The 27341-nt window shown below is 35.6% G+C and overlaps 2 protein-coding genes across 14 annotated transcripts in view; both read left to right on the forward strand.

The window, feature by feature from the left end:
- Positions 1-27341, forward strand: part of LOC5568326 (serine/threonine-protein kinase mig-15) — a 273939-nt gene that overhangs the window by 120132 nt on the left and 126466 nt on the right. The gene's annotated exons all lie outside the window — the stretch shown is intronic.
- On the forward strand, positions 3884-6108 carry LOC23687524. Its single transcript, XM_011495435.2, has 4 exons — positions 3884-4541; positions 4598-5279; positions 5335-5536; positions 5591-6108. The coding sequence occupies exons 1-4, from the start codon at positions 4400-4402 to the stop codon at positions 5819-5821; spliced, it is 1257 nt and encodes a 418-aa protein (XP_011493737.1). The 5' UTR covers positions 3884-4399; the 3' UTR covers positions 5822-6108.

Below are 27341 nucleotides of genomic sequence, written 5' to 3' on the forward strand. Positions count from 1 at the left end.
TACGCTAATACAATCATCAAACATTAAAAAAATCTATAGATTATCGCGATAAATTTCAAGTTGTGTACAGGCATTGGCAAAATTTCGTTTTTTTAGGGACTTGCTCCGGTGTTTTAAGTACTACAAATCAAACAGTAGTTTCCAAAAATATTTCAAAAACTCGACATGAATCTAGAAGTCCATACATTTCTGTAGGTGCCAAAATTTTGTAAATCGGACTTAGGACAGCCGAGATATAGTGGGTTGAATTTAGCGTTCCAACTGATTTTGAGGCTTCGTCGTCCGTGTAAGTGACGAATATCTTAGGCGGACAAGTGTTAATATGAAAAATAACTTACGCCTTCATAGAGTTACTTAGTAAGTCCCCACGTCACATTCAAAGCACAACAGAAACACAATTGTTTTATTCTTAGAAGACCTATCAAAGTACATTGACAATCATCAAAATTGACAACACTGCTGTAATAAAATCGATTTTATTTTCCACATATTATTTTCATAATATGTTATTCTGAGATTACCAATTGCTAGGCTGGTAGCGAGTCACTTTTTAGTGACTTGGTCACTTTTTTTAAGCCAGTCACTTTAAAGTCTCTTTTTTGAAGCCATTTCAACTAAAGTCACTTTTTTGTTCAAAAAGTCACTTTTTTCAACTATTCTGAGCTAAATTTTAGGCCTTTTTTAGTTTAGGCTAAGTTTTAAGTTAGGTCATCACCAGAACAACTTCATGTCAGTTTCAAAACATTGTTTCATGCTCTTTTTAATGTATTCGAATTCTCGCAGCAGAATCTTAATAGATTCATGGTTAGTTCATTGTTTTCTTGTGAAAAAAGTCGATCTTTCATAGAGTTCCATGTAATTTGTAATAGTATCTAAGTTATTCTTAATAGATGTTAATCTTCTATTATCGAACACTACATTTTCAAATATGCATCCTAATTATTCTCGTTGTCTTCCAAATTCGTTTTATTAACCAAACCATCCTGCCCTAGTAGCACACATGTTATAATTGAGGCAGAATAACTCTTATATGACCAAATCAGGTCATATAAGAGTTATTCTGCCTCAATTATAACATGTGTGCTACTCGGGTGGTATCGCTGTGTGCGTTTGAAATGCAAATATCAAATACGGAAACACCGAACGCGGTTAGATTTTAAAACAAGGAAGGCGAAGGCAACATAATTGCTAAGTATCCTTTGGTTACTTTGTGTTACAGCACATAAAACGTATACTTCTCAGAGCAGTCGCTAAATGACCATTCGGTCAAAGGTACCTCCCATTTTCTTACTGATGGAAAATTTCAATATCACTCAGGCTTATGTAAACCATTTGTTTTCTCTTAGTCGGCGTTCGAAGGACGCGTCTACGATACATTGGTTTTAAGCAGTATTTCAATCATATTCGATCTTATATCATCATTTTTAACTTGAAATGACCATTATTACATTTTACGTTAGCTTGATCCAGTTACACAAAATATTTACCTTATTAGGTACAAGCGTTGAAGTAGAATCTAATAAAGCTAAATAGAAAGTATTCTTCTGTGAATATAACATTTCACGGAACTTCATCTATACGCTTATAATTTTTCTAGTCTGAATCTAGAACTATTATCGACTTAAAGTCATGGAAAAGTTTTGGGATCTACACCGTTTACAATGAATGATGTAATTTTTCTTGGGAGTTTGAATCAATATGTGAAATGGCAAAAATTTTAATTTCACAAATGTTCCAAATTCTTATAAAATTTTACAAAATGAAATAGGGGAAATTACGTATTCTCGGCAGCCTAAGCCGATGCCGTGCTTCTTTTGTAATTTACTCTGACATCAGCAGACAAATTCCGTGTTTGTCTGTTTACATTTATGCGTCGCTCAATCCTCTATCGATTCACACCGACAGACTTGTCAAAATGCTTTTGGAAACGTTTTTACAACGTTGCGAACATCTCTTGTCAGTGTGACTATTGTCGGCAGCCTCGTTCTGTTCGGCAACTTTCCAATAAGAACGTTTTAAATTTGGTTGCCGATAATAGTCGCATGGTGCCGAAGCCGTAAGTCTCCTTACTTGGGTGATATAAAAGACACAACATTTTGGAAAGATTGAAATTTCGCTAAAAAAATATTATTTCCGTAAATGTTATTTTTTCTGTTCGAAAGAATTGTAGCCAATACATATCTTGAAATTTTAGGAGTACAATAAAAAAAATCCAAATATGGTATTCAACTAGACCAACTACCTGCAGCAGATCATATTGAATATTCCCTATCATATTGTATATCGATCGTAAAACGATATAATAGAATTGAAATAAAACTGATTACGGTTCGATTTTAAAGTCACTTTTAGTCACTTTTTCGCGAATCGAATGTCACTTTTTAGTCACTTATTTCTCAAATCTGGTCACTAAAATAACTTTTTTCGGAAACACTTTTTGCTACCAGCCCTGCAATTGAAAAATTCGGAGAAAACTGTTTACAATTTGCTGTAGATCGATAAATATGCGTACATGATTTTAAAAGTATGAGACTTTTTAGTAAAACTACCATAAACAGTAAAATTTATACTTACGACTGTAGTTTAATCTCACGATTTAGCTTTCGTTTATACTAATATAGTTTCTTTAGTACCGTAAAATCGGGTGTAATTGATCAGAAGGGTGAAATTGATCATCGTATCACACGATTTTATTTATTCGTAATGGAGCACAAATATCAATGTAAGCTGCAGTAAATGAACGTTGTTTGTCGTAACTATTGTCGAATTGTGTGTTGTGAAGTTTTTTGCGTTGAAGAATGTTAATTACTATAAAAATAATGTAAAATTTCAAAATCATGCACGGTGCAGTATTGACAAACACCTATAAACTTCTATTTCTAAGCAAGGATTTGAACATAGTATAAACCTGAAAGTTTGTGAGGATGCTTGAGATATATCCCCAAACCAGATTTCATCACCAAAACTTGTTCCAATTAGCTCAAATGGTTGAAATAATTGAATTTCTGTTAAATATCATTGAATTCCTTAGGAAATTGCATACATTTAGGCGTTTTCCGCGTAATTCATGAAATTTAACTATTCGTTATTTATATAAATATTGCATTGCTAAGAATTTTACAAGCATATTCGGATTCAGGGAGCTCAAATTTAGCATGTAGAGTTGTTTTGAAAACTAACAATAATGGCATTGACGAGTGATCAATTTCACCCCGAAATGAGATTCCCTGATTTTTTATTTTAGAGATATTTGTTAACACTAAAATGACATTTGTTAGAAAATTTCGGTACATGAGTCGATGAGGCTCACCTTCGTACTTGTTTTCCTGCATTTAGTTGTTTGGCATTGTTAACATTATAGAAAACAGACTAGAAAAACCGTGAAAAATGATTCACCCGAAATTACGGTAATCCAAACTAGTTTTGAACACGCTTTTTACTTTTCTCTTTTGCTGGGAGTGAAAGGATGGTGTATCAGCAAATTTGGCCATGAATGGGTAAATCACTAAAGTCATAGAATGGTGGAATATAATTGATATTTTTAAAGCTTTACCTTTAGTAGAATAGTAAAGGATACAAACATACAATTTGTTCATAAAAATAAGGATTTTTGTTTTGCGAAAAATAATGTTAAACTTTGACGGACAGCTTTTTTTAAGAGTTTTTGGAAAAACTATTTAGCTCTTCAACCAAAAGCATTTTCAAAGATTTTATAATTTCATAGCATTTTAGAATAATAGGTCAACGATACACAGAAAACCGATTACGATTTTATCAATAAATAAAAAAGATATAGCATAAACAAAGTGTCCACTTTATAAAATGAACAGTCCTTATTACAAAAATTGTAAGAATTCTCAATGTTTCTTAAACTGCTGTAAGAAGGTCAATAAAGAAAGGCTGGTTTGCGTTTCACCAACGTGAATTTCTCCCATTAGGTTTGTGTTACTTAATAACCAGTAGCTATCCAACCATTAACCCGTAATTATTAGAAAACTTTCACCCTATAGAATGATATGATTAACAGTTGTTCCAGGAATCGGGCTAAGTCCTTGATAGTCATTGTAGAATCGTAAATTTGTAAACATTTTCTAAAGAGTTCTCGACGAATCGGTATGAGAAGTAGCACAGTTGTTCATGCAGAGGTTTCTTTGTCCTGGCACTAATCTGGTAGATATTTCTCACCAACGTGTATTCCTCTAATTGGATTGGCTTTGCTTGCGATCGCTTCTTTGTTGTCACAAGTGCCAAGGAATGTAACCCATGATTATTGAAAACAAACTTTTCCTACAGTACATTCGCCACTTCTTAGTAGATTTTGCGGATCTTATGATATTGGAACCTTCACTGCTTGGGCCAACTCTTTCTAAGTCAGTTCGTATTCATCCTTCGAAGAAAGATGTTCGGAAAACTTCGCTTATCGTGGTGTCGAATGAACCTCTGGTTCTCGTCGAGGGTTGTTAAAATTGTCTCTTGCTGTTTCAAAGGACAACCTGCTGGTGATTGTTTCTGGTTGTTGGACGTATTGTTGCTTTTAGCAGGTACTTACATACGCCTACATTTGAAAGATCGTCCACTCATTACTCTACTAAAATAGGTATCCGAAGTGAATCGACATTGAATTGGGCCAACGAGCGGAAGATTCGCAGTATCATCAACTGCCTGTATGCTTATCATTCCTTTGTATTAATTTTTCAACTGTATACTTCTTTGAGCACAAAATTTGACGACACATCGTTGGTCGTTTTCGACATGGTAAAAGTGGCAGTTACACTTCTATCAGGTATGAGAATATTGTCGATAGCGCTTCTCCGGGAGCCGATTGCGTCTCTGAGAAACTTCGTCACCAGCAATCGTTTGAATTCCGGAGACGCAGTCTTCGATGAACTCGAACGGAGGAGGTTTAACAAATTCAGCCGAGCTGCTCTACTCGTTATATACGGCGCGACAGTCTTGGACACAATTCTGTTGTCTGTACCAAATTCATCGAAGGATAGCGTTCTAGAGCTACCCCCTCAATTGGTTTCGACAGGAAAATATGCGTCAAATACTTTGTACTTTTTATTCGTTGGACTTGTGGGACTCTCCATAATTCCAAAAATGTTCAGTGCACTATCCTGTAGCCAAGTTCTGCTCGTGGGAATGCGATGGAAGTTTAAGATGTTGGTCCATCGTTATGAATCAATTGTAAATCTGAGGTTTTTGGATGTAGACGATTACTATGAACGTATAGAGTGCAAAGTGCTAGAAGCTGTGGAACAACAGTTGGAATTTTGGAGGTGAGCAGTGACTCGAATGAAGTCCTCCTAGTAATACCCTCTTTCAAAATTTCAGTTATCTACAGATCTTGAAGGATTTAGTTGCGAAGCAATTCTTCCTGGTCCACTACTTCTCGGTCGGTGCTATCGGATCTATGCTGTATGTTTCCCGTGATATCGGCTTAAACATATTGTCTGTCGCTATTTTCGCATCTACGTTGGTGATGATGCTGGAATACTTTCTGTGGTGCCATCTGGTTGATTCGCTGGAAGATGTGGTAAGATTCGTTGAACGAGTAATTCTTTTGGTTGATTTTTGATTTCTTTCGCAGGCTGACTCTGTTGGAAGTCGTATTTTCGAGCTTTGCGCCAAGATTCCCTACTCTCCGAAGTATCGTTCTCGGTACAGGAAACTGCAAGCATCACTTATGATCACCTGGATCGTGGCTCGCAATGGCATATCAATGAATTGTTTGGGACTGTTCAAAATTTCAACGATTGCTTTTGTCGGCTTTGTTAACACTGCTTATTCGGTGTTGATGTTTCTGATAAATATGCATTGAACGTTATTTGAATCGAATTTTATTTGGAAATATGATTGTAATGGATTGTGCTTAGTCAATAGAGCATTACCAAGTAACCACTATCCCGCTAATTCGCCTTTCTGGCCTTATAGGGCTATTATACGGCTAATATAGGGCATGTAAGCTGTATAATAGTACTATATTGGCACGGAGGGCGAATTAGAGTGCTAATTGGTTACTTGGGTTGTTAGCAAAATTGTTGTGAAATAAATGTTGTAATATTTTTTGAATAGTTTTGTCTATATGTAATTCCAAATTTGACTCATATAATGTAGATAATACGGCACCTTTGACATTTATACCGAGAAGAGCGTTATACAACTTTAGTGTAGGTTTACAAACTTTAAGGATTTTTGAGTGTTTCTTGAACTGTTTAAAAAAGAAAATGGAGGGACTCTCGTGGTTTTAAATTACAGCTGGTCTACTTTTCACCAACGTGGATGTCTCCCATTGGGCTGGCTTTGTTGATGCTCTCTTGTTGTCTATAGATACCCAATCCTGTAACCAGTAATTATTGGAAAAGTTATGCCACCCATTGGGCTCGTATAAGACTACAGCAATCGGGTTGAGTTCATGATCCTCGTAGAATTATGGATCAATATAGTTTGTAAGACTAACTGCAAATTAATTTATAAATTTTCTGATGAGTAATGGAAATATTGTCTTAGGCGTTCTTAAATGTACCGTGTGAGAAGTAGCACAGTTGTCTATGGAACAAATGTGGTTCGATATTTCTCACTGACGTGTATCCATATTATTGGATTGACTTTGTGTGTGTTCACTCCATTGATGTCACACATGCCAACGAATATAACATACGATTATTCCACATTACATTCAATCTCCGTGCTGTACAAGTTTTTTTTTGCGGATCTGACAATACTGAAACCTTCACAACTTAGGACATCTCCTCCAACACTTTTTGAATCAGGTTTCATCATTTAAAGCGAGATGTTCGGGAAACTTCGCTTGTCTTGGAAACGCATACACCTCTGGTTCTCGTGGAAGATTACTCGAATTTCATATTTCTTGTTCAATGATCAACCTATTGGTGATTGCTTCTGGTTGTTTGACGTATTGTTGCTTCTTGGTGGTACACGTCCTACACTTACATTTGAGAGATCATTCAGTCATTGCTCTATTACCATAGGCAGGGCCGGATTTACAAATGTGGGGGCCCGGTGGCCATTGTATTGTGGGGGCCCTTTTTCCTGAAAAACATTTTGATACTTTAGAATAGACTAGATGTTTTTAGTATCTTTTGTCAAGTTTCGTCATCAGAAGTCAAACTATTTTACAACGTTCAACAAATACTTTAAATCTTCAGAACGTAAACCGATTTATAATTTAAATCAATTTACCAATGCTTTCTTTAATATTTTATATATCTTTGTAGATTTAATATATTTAAAGATTAAATTCAATACTTCTTGGTGATTAATTTCATGGTACCTGGTAATGGTATTTGGTATCTTAATTCTATGTTTTATTATTCAAGTTGTTGAACATACAGATTTATTTAACAGTTTTGAGTTGAAGAAATTTGTGTAGGACTGGTAGCAGCTCTTTTTCTAGAGACTTGGTGTTTATTTTAATGCAAGTCTCTAAAAAGTCTCTATTTTAATGGAAGGTCTCTAAGGTATCTACTTTATCAAAATGGCATTTAAAGTCTCATTGTTCCTATTCTGATTGCAGTGAATCCCGAATTCTTCAGGCTCCAGTGAAAAATCCAAATACTATAATGTGGCTGTTCAGCATGTTTTCACATGTCTTAAGAAAAAAAAACTTCAAGAAATCTCCTAGTGATTTGTGATCTAGAATACTTTCAGGGACTCATACAGGGATCTTTCTAAATATTCTCATGTTCAACAAATTCTCTCAAAAATTCTGCCAGTAACTTTTTTTTAAGAATTAAGAGAATTTAAGACAATTCTCTGTCTCTCCAGAATTTTCTCCAGAAAATCCTTGAGCACTCCAACGATACTACCTTCAGTAATTTCCTCAGGGATTACTAGATTTTTATTTCCATAAAGTATAGTTCCTCCTGGTATTTTTCCACTAATCTTTCAACAGAATTCTCCAGTTGTTACTCTAGGAAATCTTACAAAGTTTGTTTTAAGATATTCTTAACGTAAATCTTGGGGGATATACTAAGGACAATATCGATGGAAGAATCGCCGGATTTAATCCTGTAGAACTTAGGACTTCCTTGAAAAGTACCTAAAAATCCAGTTTACAATCTTGAGATATCCGACACAAAATAATTGAAGGAATTCATTAGGGAAATTCTGCCGAACTGGAGAACTCCTGACGAAATCTTCTGAGTAATCTATAAATCTTTAGGAAAAAGAATAATTTTAAGAAGAATATCAACATAAATTTGTCACGAAATTCCTAAGGAAAATCATGAAGAAATACAGTCGTAATGTCACATGGAATTAAAAAAAAAAGAGAAATGTCTGGCCTGCTCCTATGATGAAGAATCAAACTCTCACCTTCTGGTTCCTCTAAGGACACGTTTCGTATTTCTGTTTTCTGTTTGGTTCATTTTCGGTATCTTTTTGATTCCTATCTGGTCTCTCTTTGTTCTTTTTTTCAAGCTAGAGGTCTCTGAAGTTCAAATATTCAAGACACTTAACCACTACCAGCTTTGCAGTGTGAGTCATTTCAAAATAAATATTTAAACAATTCAGTCCTGTTACTTGATCTTCAGAGACATATATAAATTGCATTCGAACCTAAGACTTCGTTGAGAAAGCTTTAGTTACAGTTGAATAAATCACGTTAGAAGATCAATAAGAGTTGACGCAAAAGGATGACACTCTACTTGTATATTCAAATCGTTTTTGAATCTTTCTTATTCTTCGTGTTTCTCGTGAAATTAACAATATTAATGTTCTAATAGTTTGTTTTAGTTGATAGGTAGATAGGTGTACTATTACATTGATTCTAATTTATCGTAAAAGTTTAACTATAAATATGTTTGTCGAAATTTGTGGGGGCCCCTAAAATGTGGGGGGCCAACAAAACTACTCAAAAACATGATCTTCAGTAATAAAAATCTAATTTCTTCAAATTGTCGATTAAATTATTACTTCAAGTTAAAACATGCAAACATTTAAAAAAAAATCAAGAACATTTTTGATGTATAGGGTGCCGGTGCCATTAGTGGACTACCTAAGCTATAAAAAATCATAACAAAATAACGAAAAGCCTTAACAGAGATCTTTTGGTGTCAACAGAGAGATTTCAACCTCTATTATATGAAAAAAATATAAAAAGAGTGATAAAAATATTTTTTTTACATCAAATCGCTTGAGCCACTATTGGTACACATGTTCCAGTAGTTGCGCTAGTGCTCCAGTAGTAGACGTTTGGGAATGATACAATGAATTTTAAACAAAATGGTAAATGTTTACATAGATTTAACATTTTTCCCTCCGACCAGCAACGAATGAATCATAAAGATCATCTCTGGGACTTTTCTTCATTTTTATACATCCATTTTTAAAACTGCTTCCATCCGTTGATCCACTACTAGAATCAGGGTGACCAGCGAACCGGAAAACCGGGAAATATCCAGGAATTTTACATCACCAGGAGAAAAACGGAAAATATACGGGAATTAGAATTACTACCGGGAAAATATTTCATTTTGGAGTATGGCCTAGAAATTCCTTGACTATGTCCTTGCAAATTTGAAAATAGTTTGCTTGACACTTGTTTAAGGACCTCAAATATAATTAGCTGACTACGTTCAAAATTTTATAGATATCATAACCGTATTTAAAGCAGCTACAATAAATATAATTGATTTCGTGAGCTAAATATGACTTTTCATATCACACAGGTAGGGAGCCGGTTCCTATTCCTGGCACTTTTAATTAATTTCACCGGTGGTTTTATGAAAAACTACTGAGTTCATATTCGACCAGAATGTGCGTTTTGTTGAACTGCTTCTTTTTGCAAAGTTTCAGACAATTTGGCCGAGAAAAAAAAATCCATGCCTAAGTTAGTCACGGATGTGACCAAGTAGTTCTTTTCCCTACAATGTTTTTTATTATGCCTTTTTTCTTCAACGTATTAGGAACTTTTAATATTAGCATTTAGCAAGTTTCTTTGCTAGCGGTGTTCTTGTGTGAATATTTTCAGAAATAACCTGAATTAATCCACAGAAAAGTTCAGGGTAGCCAGTAATTACTTAAAATACGAAAATCCTGTAAAATCTTATATCAAAAATATGTGTTCTGATAAAGTTTGCTGATTTCAACAAGATGTCGAAGTTTGCAGAACATTATATAACTGATAAAGACTAGAAACAAATTGTTGAATTTTTGCTTCAAACATCGCCTTTTTAACCGTTATAGTTTTTAAATCTATCAAAAGATATGGAAAATATATTTTGATGTACAATTTACACCTGGGTAATGCAAAAACAAGTCTACAAGCACTGAGCTATTGTCCCAGACTGGTAACAATGCCCCTTTAATTCAATCTTAGTATGAGTTAGTTGTTATCGATCACTTGAGGAACCACATGTCGAAAAGACTCCATTATAATTGGTTGTATGAAAAATAGAAAAATTTGCAAATGACCACCTATATTAGAACGCAGAGTGAATGTGGGAATTTGGTTTTACTTGGGTGCCTCCTCAAGCTCGTTTTTTTTTTTGTTTTTTTGTTGCGGCGCATTAGCAAGGTCCATGGCTGCTTGCCTTCAGTTTCTCGATCGTCCCTAGCTTTCAAGATCCTGCTCAACAAACCACCTTGCTTGTTGCATCCCTCTCCATCTTGTGCCGGCCGGATATGAGGTGTTCTCACTACATGCCCCGCCCATCGTACCATTCCAGCTTTGGCGTCTTTCTGGATACTGGGTTCACCGTAGATTTGCGCAAGCTCGAGGTCCATTCTTCTCCGCCAAAGATCATCCTTAGGACACGTCGTTCAAAAACTCATAGCTTTTGCAGGTCCTTTTTGAGAATTGTTCACTTCTCATGCCCGTGGAGGACTACCGGCCTTATCATGGTACGCTTAGTACGGAGATGAAGTTTACCAAACCGCAAGGTCTTGTAGAGTCCGTAGACTTCCGGCAACGATACATCATCGAATTTACCTGCTGTAGTTCCAACGTAAGTAACCAATGATACGAAGTAGACAAATTCGTCTGAATCTGACGGCTTCTGGCAACATTTTTCATCCGTCATCCTCCGGCGCTCCTCATCGATACAACCGTTCCTTGGTCTGATTGCTGTCATGTATGTAATACTCTACTATAGATCGTTACCCGTTTTGGTGCTCTGCCCACCATAACGATTCCATTATTTTTCATATTTTGCATCTCAATTTGTAAGAATTGACATTTGTATCTATGCACTTCGGATTTTTTTCATTAGAGAAGTTCGGGTTCGGATCGGGTTTCAAAATCTTTGTCCCGATGATCTCTATACGTTATCCAAAAAACATTTTAATTGTTGGAAAGATATTCCTCAGTAATTCCTATATTTATCACGACTTCTACAGCATATTTGTTATACTATTGTTCAACTCTAATTATAGTCCACTATAAGGCAATTGTGGCACAGAAGACATCATAAAACCTCAGAAGAAGTTTTGGTTTATTCATCATAAGAGTAACGTTTCACAAGAACTGTAAGGATTCTTGAACATTTCTAGAACAATTTTAGGAAGAATATTGAAAATCTTCAAATTCTGAAGGACATCTAACTGACGTTTTGCCATCGTGGATTTCTCCCATTGGGCTGGATTTGTTTGGGCTAGCTTGTTGCCTCTAGCTAGTCGCATTCTCTGTAACCCGTAATTAATAGGAAAGTTTTACCACTGGGCTGAGTGCTAGATAATTCTTATATATTATAGTTTGTAAGACCCAAAGAATATTGAAAACATTTTCTAAGCGGTTTTTGGAGGATTCATATGAAAAGCGGCACAGTTGTTTACGGAAAGGTTTCAATGTTCTGGAACATGCGTGTAACCATTTTATTGCATTGGCTTTATTTTTCATATATCCCTATAAATAGAACCCATGATTAATGAAAAAAAAAAGACTTTTGCAACCGTTCTTCCGTTCCATCGTTCCGTAGAAGGCTTCGTGAATTTGAGAATATCGTTGCATTGCAGCTCGGGACATCTACTTCAAAGCTTTTCGAGCCAGTTTGCTCTCATGCTTTGAAGCAAGATGTTCGAAATAGTTCGCTCATCGTTGAATTTCCTTCACTTTCGGATTTAGTCGAAGGTTGCCAAAGTCGTCCCTTTCTTGTTCGGTGATCAACCTGTTGGTGATTGCTTCTGGTTGTTGGACGTATTGTTGCTTTTCGCAGGTACAACTCTATAACTTACATTTCGAAAATCATTCACTTATTGCTATAATACAATAGGTATCCGAAGTGTGTCGACATCAAATTGGGCCCTCGAGCAGAAGATTCGAATCATAACCAACTGCCTGTATGTTTTTCATACATACGTAATGGTTCTTCAGCTGTGTAATTCTCTGAATACCAAACTGGATGACACATCGCTTATCATTTTTGACATTTTAAAAGTAGCTGTTGCACTTCTGTCAGGTCTGAGAATAATGTCCATAATGTTTCTCAAGAAGCCAATCACATCTTTGAGACGTTTTATCACTAGCAATCGCTTGAATTCCGGAGACCTAGTCTTCGATGAACTCGAACATAGGAGGTTCAACCAATTCGGGAGATCTGTGATACTCGTTATATTCGGCATCATAATCTTGGACACTGTTATCTTCTCTATACCAAATCCATTGAAGGATAGCGTGCTAGGACTGCCCCCGCAATTGGTTTCGACCGGCAAACATGCGTCGAATATTTTGTACTTCATTTTTGTTGGGCTCTTGGCACTCTCCATGATTCCAAAGATGTTAAGTAATCTAGCATGTACCGAAGTTCTGCTCGTGGGTATGCGATGGAAATTTAAGATGTTGGCTTACCGATATGAAACAATTGTAAATCTGAGGTTTCCGGACGCAGACGATTACTATGAACGCATAGAGAGCTGGAAGCTTTGAAGCTGCAGTTGGAATTTTGGAGGTTAGTAGAGGTTCTCGACAAACGTACGTAATTTCTTCGTTTGAAATTTCAGGCAACTGCAAAACTTGAAAAAGGTAGTTGCACAGCAGTTCTTTATGGTTCATTACTTCTGTATCTTCGCCGCTGGAGGACTGTTATACGTATCCCAAAGTATCGGGTTGAACATATTGTCGATCGCTGTTTTCGCTTGTACGCTAGTGGTGATGCTGGAACACTTTCTGTGGTGTCATCTGGTTGACTCACTTGAAGATTTGGTTTGATTCGTTGAACGCGGTTTGTTATTGATTGATGTTTAGTTTTTTTTCCAGGCTGACTCTATTGGGTATCTCATTTTTGAGTATCGTTCTCGGTACAGGAAACTGCAAACATCGCTTATGATTACCTGGATCGTGACTCGTAATGGCATATCGATGAATTGCATGGGACTGTTCAAAATTTCAACAACCGCATTTGTCGGTTTGGTCAACACTGCTTATTCCGTGTTGATGTTTTTGATAAATATGCATTGAACATCTTTCGATCTAAATCTATTTTAAAATAAGATTTCCTTTAATCGTATTAAGTCAATGGAACATAACGAGCAATATTGTTGTGAAATAAGCAAGCCCTTTTTGTGTTCCTTTTCTTCTTTCTGGTATTACATCCTAACTGGAACAGTGTCTGCTTTTTAGCATAGTGCTCTTTTATGCACTTCCACAGTTATTACCTGAGAGCTTTCTTCGCCAATTGCCCTTGGAGGTCGATAAAATTTCTGGTGGGATTGGAATCCGATTCAGTCTTGCTGAATAGCTGCATTTTATCCGCTACAACTGTTCGAGACTCGTTTGGTTGTACAAAGATTAACTATTATTCACTCTTTTGAAGAGACTTTCAATGCCCAGAACTGCATTTTTGTAACATTAGACAAAAGTAGGCATTGAGTGAAGGGAGTACCAAGCATTGTATGCCAGTATGGAAAGTCGTTGGCTGGTTTGTTTTATGTTGTTCTAGACAATAATACATGATTTTGCAATATCCACTGAGTTAGAATAAGATTTTCAGTAATCAACAGTTCAAAATTCCATTTATCGGCAAAATTTAAAAAAGCTGTAGAATATTTAAAAATGTTCTGCTCTAATACCTCCAATTCCTCATAGATAAAATAAGGAAATGTCGAACTATCAAATCGAATACCGTATTTGGTAAAATGTGACGCCTTACTATTGAGATATATATACATTTTTAACATAACCCCGAATGGGAGATAGTGAAGGGAAGTCAACGGCTAAAATATTAACGTCCCATAAAAAATATAAAATTTGCATAAAAAAATGCTAAATTTGCCAGTAAAGAAACAAGGGTAAAATCAACAGAAAAGTTAAAAATTTACATAAAAAAAATAAAGAAGTGCATAGAAAAAACAAAATTTTCCGTAAATAAAATAATTTTGACCAATAAATAGATTCAAAAGTGCAGTAGAATCGACAATAATCTCACCAAAAAATATCGAATTTTACTTCGATTGATGAGTTTTTTCCTAAATATTTTTTTTTATTTGCATACGAACATAACGCTTTTTAAAGTATCTTCTAATAGGTTCATTTTTAGATCTAATGGGTTGTCTCAGTACTACAAATATGATTAAGCATGCTGTACGCTACTTTTGTACCTCATCACCCACTTCATGCAACTACGTCAGTGGTCTAACAACACTTAGCGCGCTCGGCAAAGTTCCATCATGCCGCATAAAGTGTTGCCACAAATGATGCTTAGTTTGTAAACACCAGTTCCCTGGCTGATGGGGCATGAGAGCATAAGCTTCTACCATCAATGTAGTTGGACATAACCCAAGCAGTGACATAAGTGTTCCTAATATTGGAAGATTAGATATCCCATGTTCCATGTTTAATTTCAACTTTGCCGAAATAATTAAAATTGTAGCGCCTAATGAAGGGGTGTATTATTTTTTTTTTGTGATTTTTCGAAACCTCGCCTCCCCTCCATGTATGATTTTTTGTATGGAACATTATTTTTTTCTATATGGCAAGACATATTTTTTCAAACCCGGCCAATCTCTCCGCTCTCCCCTCCCCTAAATTCGTACGTAATAAATTATCGAACTCTAAAATGCAATTACTACATCTACATACGACGACTAACTAGCTCCAATTGTAAAAACAATGCTTCAGTTTGACTGAAAATTTATGAAATCCATTACACACATTATTATTCATTATTGGAAAATAACGTTATTTTTATGGAAAGTTTTACTTAAATCTCGCATGATCTGGGATAACGCCCTAAAAGCCATTGGTAACCACGTGTGTAGTTCGTTGTTTCTGTGCAAATGAATGAATCAGCTTCCAAACCAACATCACTGGCGTGTAGAGGATAATCCTTTCTTCACCATACCGTTGTAAAATAACATGTAACTCCATTTAAATGGTCAGAAACAACGAGCTACACACATGGTTACCAATGGCTTTTAGGGCGAGATCAGAAGTTATGCGAGAAATATTGGAATTTTCTACAACATTTTCATGTATTGATTGTCATTTTGAATTGCTCAGTTGGGTTTGTTTATTGCAACTTTGCATTTACTGCTATTGCTCTTTTTGATTTTTTGAATGGAAATTTTTGATTTATTGTGGGCGAATTATTATTTATTTATTGCAAAATTTGGCTTTTTTTGTGGAAAATTTATAATAATTTCTTGCTTTTTGTGAAGAAAATAGGGACATTTTGAGGTTTTTAAATGTAAAATTCGATATTTTTTGGTGAGATTATTGTCGATTCTACTGCACTTTTGAATCTATTTATTGCTCAAATTTTTTTTATTTATGGAAAATTTTGTTTTTTCTATGCACTTCTTTATTTTTTTATGTAAATTTTAAATTTTTTTGTTGATTTTACCCTTGTTTCTTTACTGGAAAATTTTGCATTTTTTATGGAAATTTTATGTTTTTTTTTATGGAACGATTAATTGTCTGCCGGAAGTCAACTACTGTTTATGAACAATTTTAAGGAATATCCGTAAATTACGCCACGCTAAATTTAAACTTTTTCAACCTCTTTTCTCTCCTATATGACACTTTTTGAATGAAGAAAATTGTTTATGGATCGTTACGTTTCACTGAACACTATTCTCTACTCCCTAAGAGCGTGACGAAATTTATGGACAAACACTTAGGACGATGCGTAAGAATGAGCATTTCTCATGTTAAGTATTAGAATGAAGATCTCGAAGAGAAATAGGATTTATTGAAGTTGATGACTTGTTCGTGCGATGAAAGGTCAATTTACTAAATACAAGCCTTTAACTAGGTTTTAAGTTTTTTTCGTTCAAACTACTTTAACTAATTTTGTATTTTTTCTTTCCGTTACAGGTATGACTGCACTAGGATGCTTTGACATTGTATTACAATGTGAGCACTCACGTATGTTTTAACCGTATCGATGCACGATTTTTCTTGAACTACAACAATCAACCTTTACCATTAATTCGTTTTAAAATAGGATTTAATTATATGTTAAAATCTACAGGTGCTTAAGGTAGTCCATAACCAATCCAGCTAGAAAGGAAAACTTTCAGATCAACATGCGTTACCAACGATCTCTCGGATGTTTGGGAAATCTGTACAAACACTGAAGAAAAATCATGATTAATCGACCCAATGCTGACAAAATTAGATATGATTTTTCAGTGTGTTTTTTGAAAAATGTCACAACTTTAAGTAAAAATTTAGTATACAAAATTAAAAATATGTTTTTGGAAATATACATACGAAGTAAGAATAACTCTTTGCCTTTCAAATGCGGCTTAAAGAGTTTCAATTGCACGTAATTTTCAGTTTTCGTCATTAATAAAAACGTCTTTTGAATTGTTCGACATTATAGCTGTTGACGTATTTTTTAAAGCTTCTACCAAAAATTTCTCGAGACAGAAATACAAAACTAGCTTTAAATATAAGTCGTATATTTCCCCCTTGTCCCTGGATCGTATCACCGACCAGAGGTGACTCCCAGATCTTTTCCTCCCTCACTATTAAACACCCTTCCCGTGGTGATTGTGGAGATGCAGAGGTATTCTCGGCCTCTAGAAGCAACAATCATTACACCCTAACATTCCTTCCCCATCCCAACTGACTGTAAGGACTTGGCCGGCGCCGTTATTGATGAACAATATTAGATATGCTAAAATTGCACTTAGAGAGTAAGCGGAAACACCCATCCCTTATTCATTTGGATCGTAGTGCAATTCTTACCAGTTCCGATCAATCACGGAGTAGCAACCATTGACATGTACAGTCAGTCTATGCTATGCTAAATAGTTGAAACCTCATTTCAGAAGAAATTATATTAGTCGTGAGCATAAGGTGTTTCAAACCTCCATAGATTTTACTACATTTAACATTAATGAATAAGGAGGCGGACTTCTCGCTCACTTTCGAAGTGCACATTTTAGCAGCTTTCTAAATCAATCACGGCGTCGAGAAAGTCCTTACATTCAGTTAGGTTCATCTGTTTCTGTTCGGGGTGAACCAGTTATCTGTGCGACCAGTTATCTGTGATATTTTGTGGTATACCCGTGTCCTTTGATTAGTGCATGTCGTTCTACTCCATTACTATTGAAAAATAATGAAGTAGTCGTTTTTTATACAATTATCATTTTTCGCCATTTAGCATAGAGCTTCTTTAGAAAAAGATACCGCTATTTATACCTTTTGGAGAAAACAGTTTGTCACCATTAATCTCTCAAAAGCACGCCCCTTAATCAGGTTCGGCCATTATGCTGGTTGAATGAAATTGATTTTGACCATGCATCGGTACTCTAGTGTGTCATATTATTGCTTCTACTCTTAAGGTTCAAAGTCGTTTTTTGTAACTGTGAACAGGCTCCATAGCATTAGACATTTTGATTCCTTGGGACAAGAAGCTAGTTTTAGAAGGTAGGAGGTCTGCTACTCCACTGATTCGGAATTGTTTACCTCCTAGATATCCAAAACTTAGCACTTGATCTCGGAAAGAACTTGTCTCATGAATTGAACCTAGCCTCAGATGCTGATTGAGTCATTTTTCCACTTCAACCTCCTCATCATCTAGGACAAATAGGTGGGTCTTAGTGACTTGTTACTCTCTTATACTCTTCCGACCATAACTTATCAGTATGAACAAGAACAGATACAATATGGTAGATCTTACCTCGTAACGCACCTCGAAAAGGTGATCTACCCGCGTTACGGGAAATTCAGTTTGGTTGGGGAAGGAATGTTAGTGTGTAATGATTGTTGCTTCCAGAGACCGAGAATAAGGGAGGAAAAATATCAGGGAGTCACCTGTGGTCGGTGATGTGATCCATTTATACTAGTTTTGCATTTTTGTATCATGGCGAAAAACTGTTGATGGACATTGGTAGAAGATTAGAAAAGGTCGTGTCGACATTCATAATGTCGAACCATCCAAAAAATTTTTTTTAATGACGAAAAAAGGTACGTTTGTATTGATATTATATGAAACAGGAATAAGGGTTCATATCCACACTTGTTGCGACGAATCATCCATAGTTTGTTTAAAAATCACATAAGCGTAATGTTGCCAATAAAAATGTGTTATCATAAACATGAAACGAGCTCACCAGTTGATAATCTACACTCGACTGAACACGACTATCTCTTTACACTCGCAACGACGCGAAACGGACACGATTGATCATGATTTCATCGGTCACCCCACAGGAGCATGCAACGGAATCAAAATACACTACTCCCAAAGATCTTGCCTAAAAGTATACAAACGTTAAACTTTGCGTAAAAAAACATATAATCGAAGACATTTCAAAGCTAACTTTTATATTACGACCTTCCGTGACCCACCTGCCTTTAGTAATCGTAACCGCACTCGTCTCAGTCAAGTCGTCACAGCCGGCGTACCGCGTGCCGCTATCTGATCTCTCTGTTTGCACATAATTACCGTCAAAAATGTTATCTTCATCTTCTGTTGTACCGCAAACGATTCGACAGCGCTGATGAATCAGATACCGGGCTTACGCAAGGGTATAAAGTCAAATAATCAAACAACACGATGGAAACAGCTGGTTCAGCTACCTATCAACAGATTGATTTTCTCGTAATTAGTTGAGGCAACGGACGATGAGGCTTGGTTGACATTTTTTAATGATGTAACCGATCTCAAATTGATAGGGAATCTCAATACAATTTGAAAAGATCAGAAATGTGTTTTTATTGAAAGGTGTTCAAATGGTTCGATAACACTAATGGGAAGTGATTTGTGATTAGCATTCAGACTATCCACCTTATTGTTGAAACCTTTTCATAGCAAGATCGCGAGTGCGTTTAAATTGCCTTCTCATTGCGGTTTTAAGGCTAAGTAGCCCGTCACTCGTTTTAACAACAATGATGAATTTTCAGCTTGCATTTCAAAGTGATAAAACTCAGTCTTGATAGTTATATTGACTTGAAAAAGTATCACCGTACGCGGTAACATGCATAAAGTATAGTGATACTTTTTCAGCTGTGTCAGTGCAAAACCAACTGATTTTCTTTGATTCGTAATCGTGAGATAAAATATCAACAATCATCAACGATGCGTACAAATTTCAATGATGGCCTACTTCGCCTTAAGACGGGTCAAAAGTTTAAGATCATCGTCTATATTCATGGATTCGAATTTTACTTCACGTTTTGGTATTGCAATGTCCCTGGCTTTAACAATGTTAAAGTTTCAAGAGCATTGTCAATACCAAGTTTTGTTTGTAAAATAATGTTAACATCACGATTACTATCGATATATGTTTCATATATATTCCAGTCGGCTTGAAAATAATTGAAAATGAATCTGATAGGATTGAGCATCATTTCATGGGATATTTGAAATGTAACAGGGACATAATCGGAATCAAAGTCAGCATAAGTTGGATACAAAGTTGACTAGAGTCGGTTAAGACCACATCAATCGTAGAACGGTTCTAGAAGAGGAAAAACAAGCTATCGGGGTATTGAATTAAGAAATATCCTGAAGACCACTCATCAAAAAAAAATATGCCTTTGGAATTGCTCTGCGAATTATTTCATGAGCGATGTTTGGCATTTAAGTAACCAATGATAAAACATTTTACTTATTGCGAGCCAATTTCCGCAGATTCTCAACAGACTAATCTGGACGAGGTAACAGCCACTACAATGAAACTCGAAATTATAGAATAGCCCCAGGCGATGATGGAATTCATATAGTATTAACGAATGTTTTCATTTAGCATCTTTTCTGAAAAAGCCAAGGTTGTACCAAATTTAAAACCAATTTTGATACCTGGAATCAAAACGGTAAATTTTTCCCACGCTTAGACAATGCAATTAATTAAATTTTAATAATTAAAATACATTCCATCACAATTTTTTCTTCTTTCCAATTGTAGAGATAATTGTGTCGCACATCTCTCTCTGAAATATTGGATTTAGACTGCTGGATTTAAACTTAACTGTTGCTAAGAGTTCCATCCTTCGTCAAAAGTGTTTAAAACAATATCCACGTAACTTTAACTCCTGTTCCCCAAAATAAAATCGCTTGAAACAGCGGGAGAATGACACACAGTGAACCATAGCAACGAGCAACAGAAAATCGATTTTGCATTCGGGTCTGGGAGATGAGATGATCCCACGGGAGTCAACGCAGCCAGCCGACACGTTTCGATGTGGTCCGGTTTAAAATGACTGCAATCAATAAATATTTCAACACCAAGCTTCGGCAGTGGCAACCTCTTACCTCACCTCCGGTTCCGGTGAAGGTGGTAATGGTAGTGGTGTGATGGTGGTGCAATAATTGAATGAGAAACGGGGGGTGTTTGTGATATCTATCCCGATGTACTTACTCATGCTTGTTCAGTGTGGGGGCGACGTCGGATAAACATTCGTTGTAAGTGTCTTGTGTACCGATCTGTAGTCAATGTATGGCGATGTGCATCGGGGATTGATAGACAGTAAATGACCCCTTGGTGGGATTGAACCCGACATGGTTGGGTCGGTGACGCTATCAAACTTTGGTTTGCACTCACACTGCCAGGCGCTATACCTGATAATGAGTGTCGAGGAAATAGTATCCGGAATTTAATTTTAGATAAATTTTAGCGATTCCTTTTACGGAGAATCGTAACAACATGAAATATATTCCAAGCATATTTTTCCAATACGATGTATATGCAAAAAGAAACAAATCGAGATGTGCTTTGCATTTGCTCGTCAAACGCATAATCTACATATTGAGTCTACAAAAGCATTTTTTGATTTTTTAAAAACAAATTTTAATTACAGTCAACTTTTCACATCTCGATATCTAAGAAACCATCGAGATAGGAAAAGATCGAGACAAAGAACAATCTTTTGAATAATACTTGATTGTAAACCTCTCCGTTACCAGGAAAAAAAAAAACAAGCGAATGTCATATCGTATTCCTATATTGTTTTGATTTACTCAAATCTGGTCTAATAATCTTCGATGCTGGAGATATCGACATATAAATAGAAAATCTAGAGCAAAAATCAACAACACATTGTGGTTTGAAGATATCGAGATATGGAGGATATCGTAATGTAGAGGGTAAAATTGTATGTAGAATGAAGGGACCGAAGCAATCATCGACATAGGGAGAGATATCGAAACATAGAACATCGAGATGGGGAGAGTCGACTGTATATTACTCGATGTTTTTCAATCAGCTACATACACCGTACGTACTGTCGAGATTTCTGTTTCTAGCACATGCTAGAAAGCACGCTAATAGTAAAACGACTTATGTGCAGAATCAAGACATGAATTTCGATCAACAAATACGTCATACTGTTTCTGAATCACTAAACATGTACAAAATCGTGAGATTCGGATTTCACACAGCTGACGAATCGACAAACTGATGAGGGACATCATTAGTATTATGTTTTAGGCTACATTCCTAACAAATGTTTGTTCACCATTTATTTCTTTTTGCTTACGGCTCCGTACGCTGCACCTGTTAGTTGAGATGAAATTGGAAACATTCAAAAATTAATATTCGTTGTACCGTTAAGTCACCAGTCACCGTGTGGCTTCCATTCACCGTGCAAACATACAAATTCCTACAGAATATTCATACAATTTTCACAAATAATTCTTTTGTCAGCAATATAAGGTAAAACTGATGGAATGAAGTAGTTCTTGTCACAAAGCCTTCTGAAAAACCTAGTTCTAGTAGTCAAAATCATGTGAATTCTGTTTAATAATGGGATTTAAAAAAAAACTCTCAGTAGAAACGCCAAAAAATCAAATTTTCATTTTAACGTAAGAGTATCAAATTTTTCAAAATTTCAATAAGTTTTCGCTGTAGATACTTCTAATTACATGTATTTCATCGTATGAACCATGAGATTATATACAAATTAGTTTTTTTTTATTGTGCTTCAGTCGAAACACAAATGCACGGTGAATGACCCCTTTTTAATATTTATAGTTCCTATTACTGTGCATTAGTGTAAAAGGCTTGAAATTATTGGGTAATATCGGATTTATTGTTATGTCATGATTTAACTACTCCATATTTAATTTTTTAGCGAATATGAAATGGTTTGGATAATACAGTCAACCCTCCTAGAACGATTTCAATGAAAAAATAATGATTTAGCCGTGTTTTCAGCTTTCATTGTAAAATAAGATTTGAATACCCTTAAAACTGAGTGCGCACACTACTAGCAATATAGTTGCTCCACCAACAATGTTTCTTCAATATACGAAATTAAATCATGACGAAAACTATACGCACGGTAAATGGTGCACTAGTGTGCACGGTAAATGGTGACATAGCACGGTACGAGACTACCTTAACATTACATTTGTAAACATAATTTTTGAGTATTTTTAGATATGCATAATTTTAGATTTTTCCCTGAATTATGGTATAATTGTAAGCCTCGTAGTGGTATTCTAGTTCGCTTTAAATGATTTGGAAAAATGATATAATTTTTTGAAGTGCAGATTGTCCTTAAATGGTGAATGGTAGCTTGACGGTAGATGAACATACCAACTGATGAATTTAGTTACATTATCAAGTTTTTATACAAACGGACGTATGTGCAAATTTGAAACCAATACCGGTGTATCTGATGTGACGCAAGTAGAAAACGAACTGTCAAACCGACGCGACGCAAGGTATGATATCGACAAATTATCATGATGTATGTGACATGCACAGCTTAGCTTAGCTTAGACTGACTACACATATCAATGGTTGCTATTCCGTGATTGACCAAAGTCAGTGAAGATGCACAAAGAATCAACTAGAAGTTCGGCTGGGATTGGCCATAATCTTCTTCAGTGTGCATAATTCAGTGCCTCTATTCATTCATGGTCAATAACGGCGCCGGCCACGTCCTTGCAGTCAGGTGGGGTTGAGGGAAGGAATGTTAGTGTGTAACCTTTGCTATTTGGAGACCGTGTTTACCTCTGCATCTCCACAAAGGTTACTGGGAGGGATGGTTGTTAATGGGGAGGATCGTTGGGTCACAGGATTCACTTTAAAAAGCGATTAGACCATGATAAACGATTATTTGTTTACATGCTTAGGAATATAATATATTCAATTGACATGGAAATTTTTAAAATAGGAGTAAATAATGTCGTTACATGAAGTGACGAACCATTCAAAGTTTGTTGAACAAATAGGTAAAAGCAACATTCCTACAGCTATTATGACGAAAGCATGTGTATTTTACTCAAATTAAAAAATGTAAATCGATTGGCTGGATCATCACATAATATTCTTATGCCGACACTTACAGTGGCGAACCATTCAAAGTGTTTTGAATAAAATTAACGTTTTGCAAGTCTATACTTCTAGCACAGACAAACAGACCAAACCATTCAAAGCCTTTTTTAATAAAAATAAAGGTAAAAGGAAGGATTTTATGCATAAAAATATGAATTAGAGTTTATGCCGACACTTACAGTGACGAACCATTCATAGTTTGTTGAATAATCATATTTATGTCCCACCGTTGTAACGATTGAATGTGCGGTCATACATATTTTATAGATTAAAAAAGCATGAAACGAGCTCACCAATTGATCCTTCATCCTTGATTAAGCAGCCACAATTTTCAGCTTTATTTGAAGCATACATACTAACTGAGAAACGCGAATATTTTTTTCGCACTCGCGCCACGCGGACCGAAAACGATTGGTCTTGATTCCATCGCTCGCCCTGCAAGAGCATGCCATGGAATCGGAAGACCACACACTACTAACGCGAATCTCTTTTCGCACTCGCGCCACGCGGACCGAAAACAATTGGTCTTGATTCCGTCGCTCGCCCTGCAGGAGCTTGCCATGGAATCGGAAGACCACACACTACTCTTATCATGATGTATGTGACATGCACAAATCAAAAAGGTTTATTTGGTCATTTAATCAATTATTCAATCTAATTCAAAACAAATCGACATTGCTTCATAGTGGTTAGAATTATTGTTACAGCGAAAAAGCTACAAACAGGATTCAAAATACTTCACAATATATTGCATCGCATTTTTCTTTTCGAGTGTTAGATAAGTCGTTTTGAAAAATTATGCTTGATTTGGTTCATCCGCAGATGCTATGTCCAAAAATCCAGTTGAAATGTGTATTGAAAAACAGTTATAATGTACAGTCACCATTAGGTTAGTAAATGACGTGCACTTGAAAATTCTTAGATTTTTTTTTCAACCGATTGACTTTACTCAAGCTGGAAACATTTGTATGTACAAAGGTTTTCCAGCCGGATCGGATCGTTCAGCAGATCGAAAAACTTTCTCGCATGACTTACAAGCCGACTTGAACGACTCTGATCCAGCTACACGGCGTCTGTTCCAACTTCTACAACGGTGTTTCCTGAGTCTATTCTGATCGGAATTCCACCATAGGATACTTTTTGTAGACCGCAGAGGACATGTTTTTTAGAAAGCTTTAATATTGTAGTGTCATCCAAGTAATTGTGAGTATTGATGGACGGAGAATATCGATGAAATTTCGAAGTAATCAATCAATCTATCTTCAATGTATATAAATATAAATGGAATGTTGTTAATATGTCACAAAATGGCTTCTTGTCGAATAACATGAATCATATTTGTAAATAATCTTACCAAGAAAGTTGGAAAAGCGGGAAAACGACATTTTGTGTAGGTATTTTCCATAGTCTACTCCAGAGCCTACTGGGTATTTACATGACAAAGAAAAGGAAAATTCATAGTTTTAACTTTTTTTATCACGTGTGTGTTATTCTGTTTACAATATTAAAGAGTTTGGAGCAATTCACGTTTATATCTTCTATACCAGCTGAAGCAATCAGTGAGCTTCCTATTGGATAATATGCTTGAGTGATAAACCTGCAGGTCTGATGGTGCGGTAAATAATAAGCTCTCGCTTATGCAGGGTTGGTAACAAGTCACTTTTTAGTGACTTGGTCACTTTTTTCGGCCTGGTCGCTAAAAAGTCATTATTTCCAACAAAAGTCACGAAAGCCACTTGTTTCAGAAAAATGGTCACTAAAGTCACTTTTTTTGTGATCTGATGACAATGAAATTTCCGACTGGGTTAGCTTTTCAAATATAAATAGCAAGAAACAGATATTTGTTATTATGAAGACAACTATAGTGTGATTTGGAAATCAAAGTGTCAAGATTCTTGACTCAAGAAAATTAGGGACTTGTGGCTAACTTTCTGGAGCAATTCAGATGAATATTCCGTAGACATTTCCAACGGGAAAATTAAAAATTTTCTGTGAAATGTTTTAGCGTTAGCGTAGTTACGGTATACTTCGTAGATTGGATACTAGCAACATTCATGTTTCTTTTTAATAATCTCATCCTAACTACTTTCAAGAACAAGGCAGGGGAGTATACCTTGTTCAAATCATAAACAAGAATACTAAAAGCATGAATATCGCTATTCCCGGCCACGCCCATCTTTACCGTAACTTGGGATAAGGGAAGGAAATGTTGATGTAGCACTTACTTAATGAGAAGCCACCGACTCAGCGACACCCTCATAAGTGCTACGGAGTTGGAGGTTGGGGAAGGTATATTGTCAGGATTCGCCTAGAAAGCTGGCGATAGACCATAAATATTTGTTGTTTAGCGTTTTCAAATTAATCTTTTGAATGCCGGCAATCAAAAGAGAAAACAATAGCTTATTTGTAGTATAAATAGTATTTCGCGAAATGCTTGTCGATTGTGCAGTAATATTTTTGCTCAATAACCAGTAAAAAGCAAAACCGATATCCCTCCAGGGTCATCGGATTGTATAAAATAACAATACGCGTAGAAAAAAATCACGCCTATTGAAAAACTGTACTGTGCCCATTGAAAAACTGTACTGGGTGGTACTGTATTTTTAAATAATCGAAAAACGAAAGGAAGCGCGTTAAAAAAAAAAATCTGTGAAATGTTTTGGAGAAAAACTAGAAAAAGCGAATCTAGCATAATTTGTTTTACTCAAATATTTTAATAAATTTTGATGGAAACCAACAATCTAACAAACATCTAGAATAAATTACTTGTGAACTTTCTGCAGTAAGTAATAGAAGGAATCCTAAACCTACCTTCTGAAAGAACATCATCAAAACTTCTCCGGAAGATAAGTATTAGGAACACCAACCAAAAAATTCAGAGAGTTTGTCATAAACTCGTTCAGGAGGTCCAGGAACAAGTACCAATTTTGCTAGAAATCATTTCAGAAAATACATTAGAAATTCCTAAACTATACATTTTTCCAATGATTAGCTCTTGACACTGTTTGTATACACTACGTTGGTCATCTATTTCTGTACAAAAAAACTTTTCTATAATGGATGCTTGAACATTATATGACGATAATAATTCATCAATAGAGATATCAGAGGCTATTCCCTTACGTCAAATCCACCTGCCCACGAATTTAAGCAACAAATATGCAATTTCAATCGTTTACTGTTTGCTTCATGAACTATGTATGCAAAATTAGTCATTTTCAGGGATGTATATCAGATAAAACGTGAGGTTAAGAGTCGCCACTGAGTGATATGATTAATTTCAATAATTCATTTATCAAAACGGTTAGTTGAAATATAGATATTTTAAGAACATGGAATCATTTTCTAATTCCTCATGCACAACATTCTCGTTTGTCTCGAGTTAGTTCGTGAATCATCAATTGTGTTCTAAAGTTGTTTATTTGGAAGAAAGAGTCTAATTTTACAGAAGTTCTACCACAAATCGAGCTTGAGTTTCATTTTTGTTAGTTTTATAATTTTAAATTCTATTAAATTTTTTTTCAGAATGTTCTGTAATTCGTCCACGATTTTCACCACAATTTTGTCTACAATCAACAATTTTCCTCCTATTTATTAAAAATGTTTCAAGTAATTAGTTTGTATCTCTACTTTGAAATCTTCATTAA

The sequence above is a fragment of the Aedes aegypti genome, chromosome 2 (assembly GCF_002204515.2).
Source record: "Aedes aegypti strain LVP_AGWG chromosome 2, AaegL5.0 Primary Assembly, whole genome shotgun sequence".
Taxonomy (NCBI): Eukaryota; Metazoa; Arthropoda; class Insecta; order Diptera; family Culicidae; genus Aedes; species Aedes aegypti.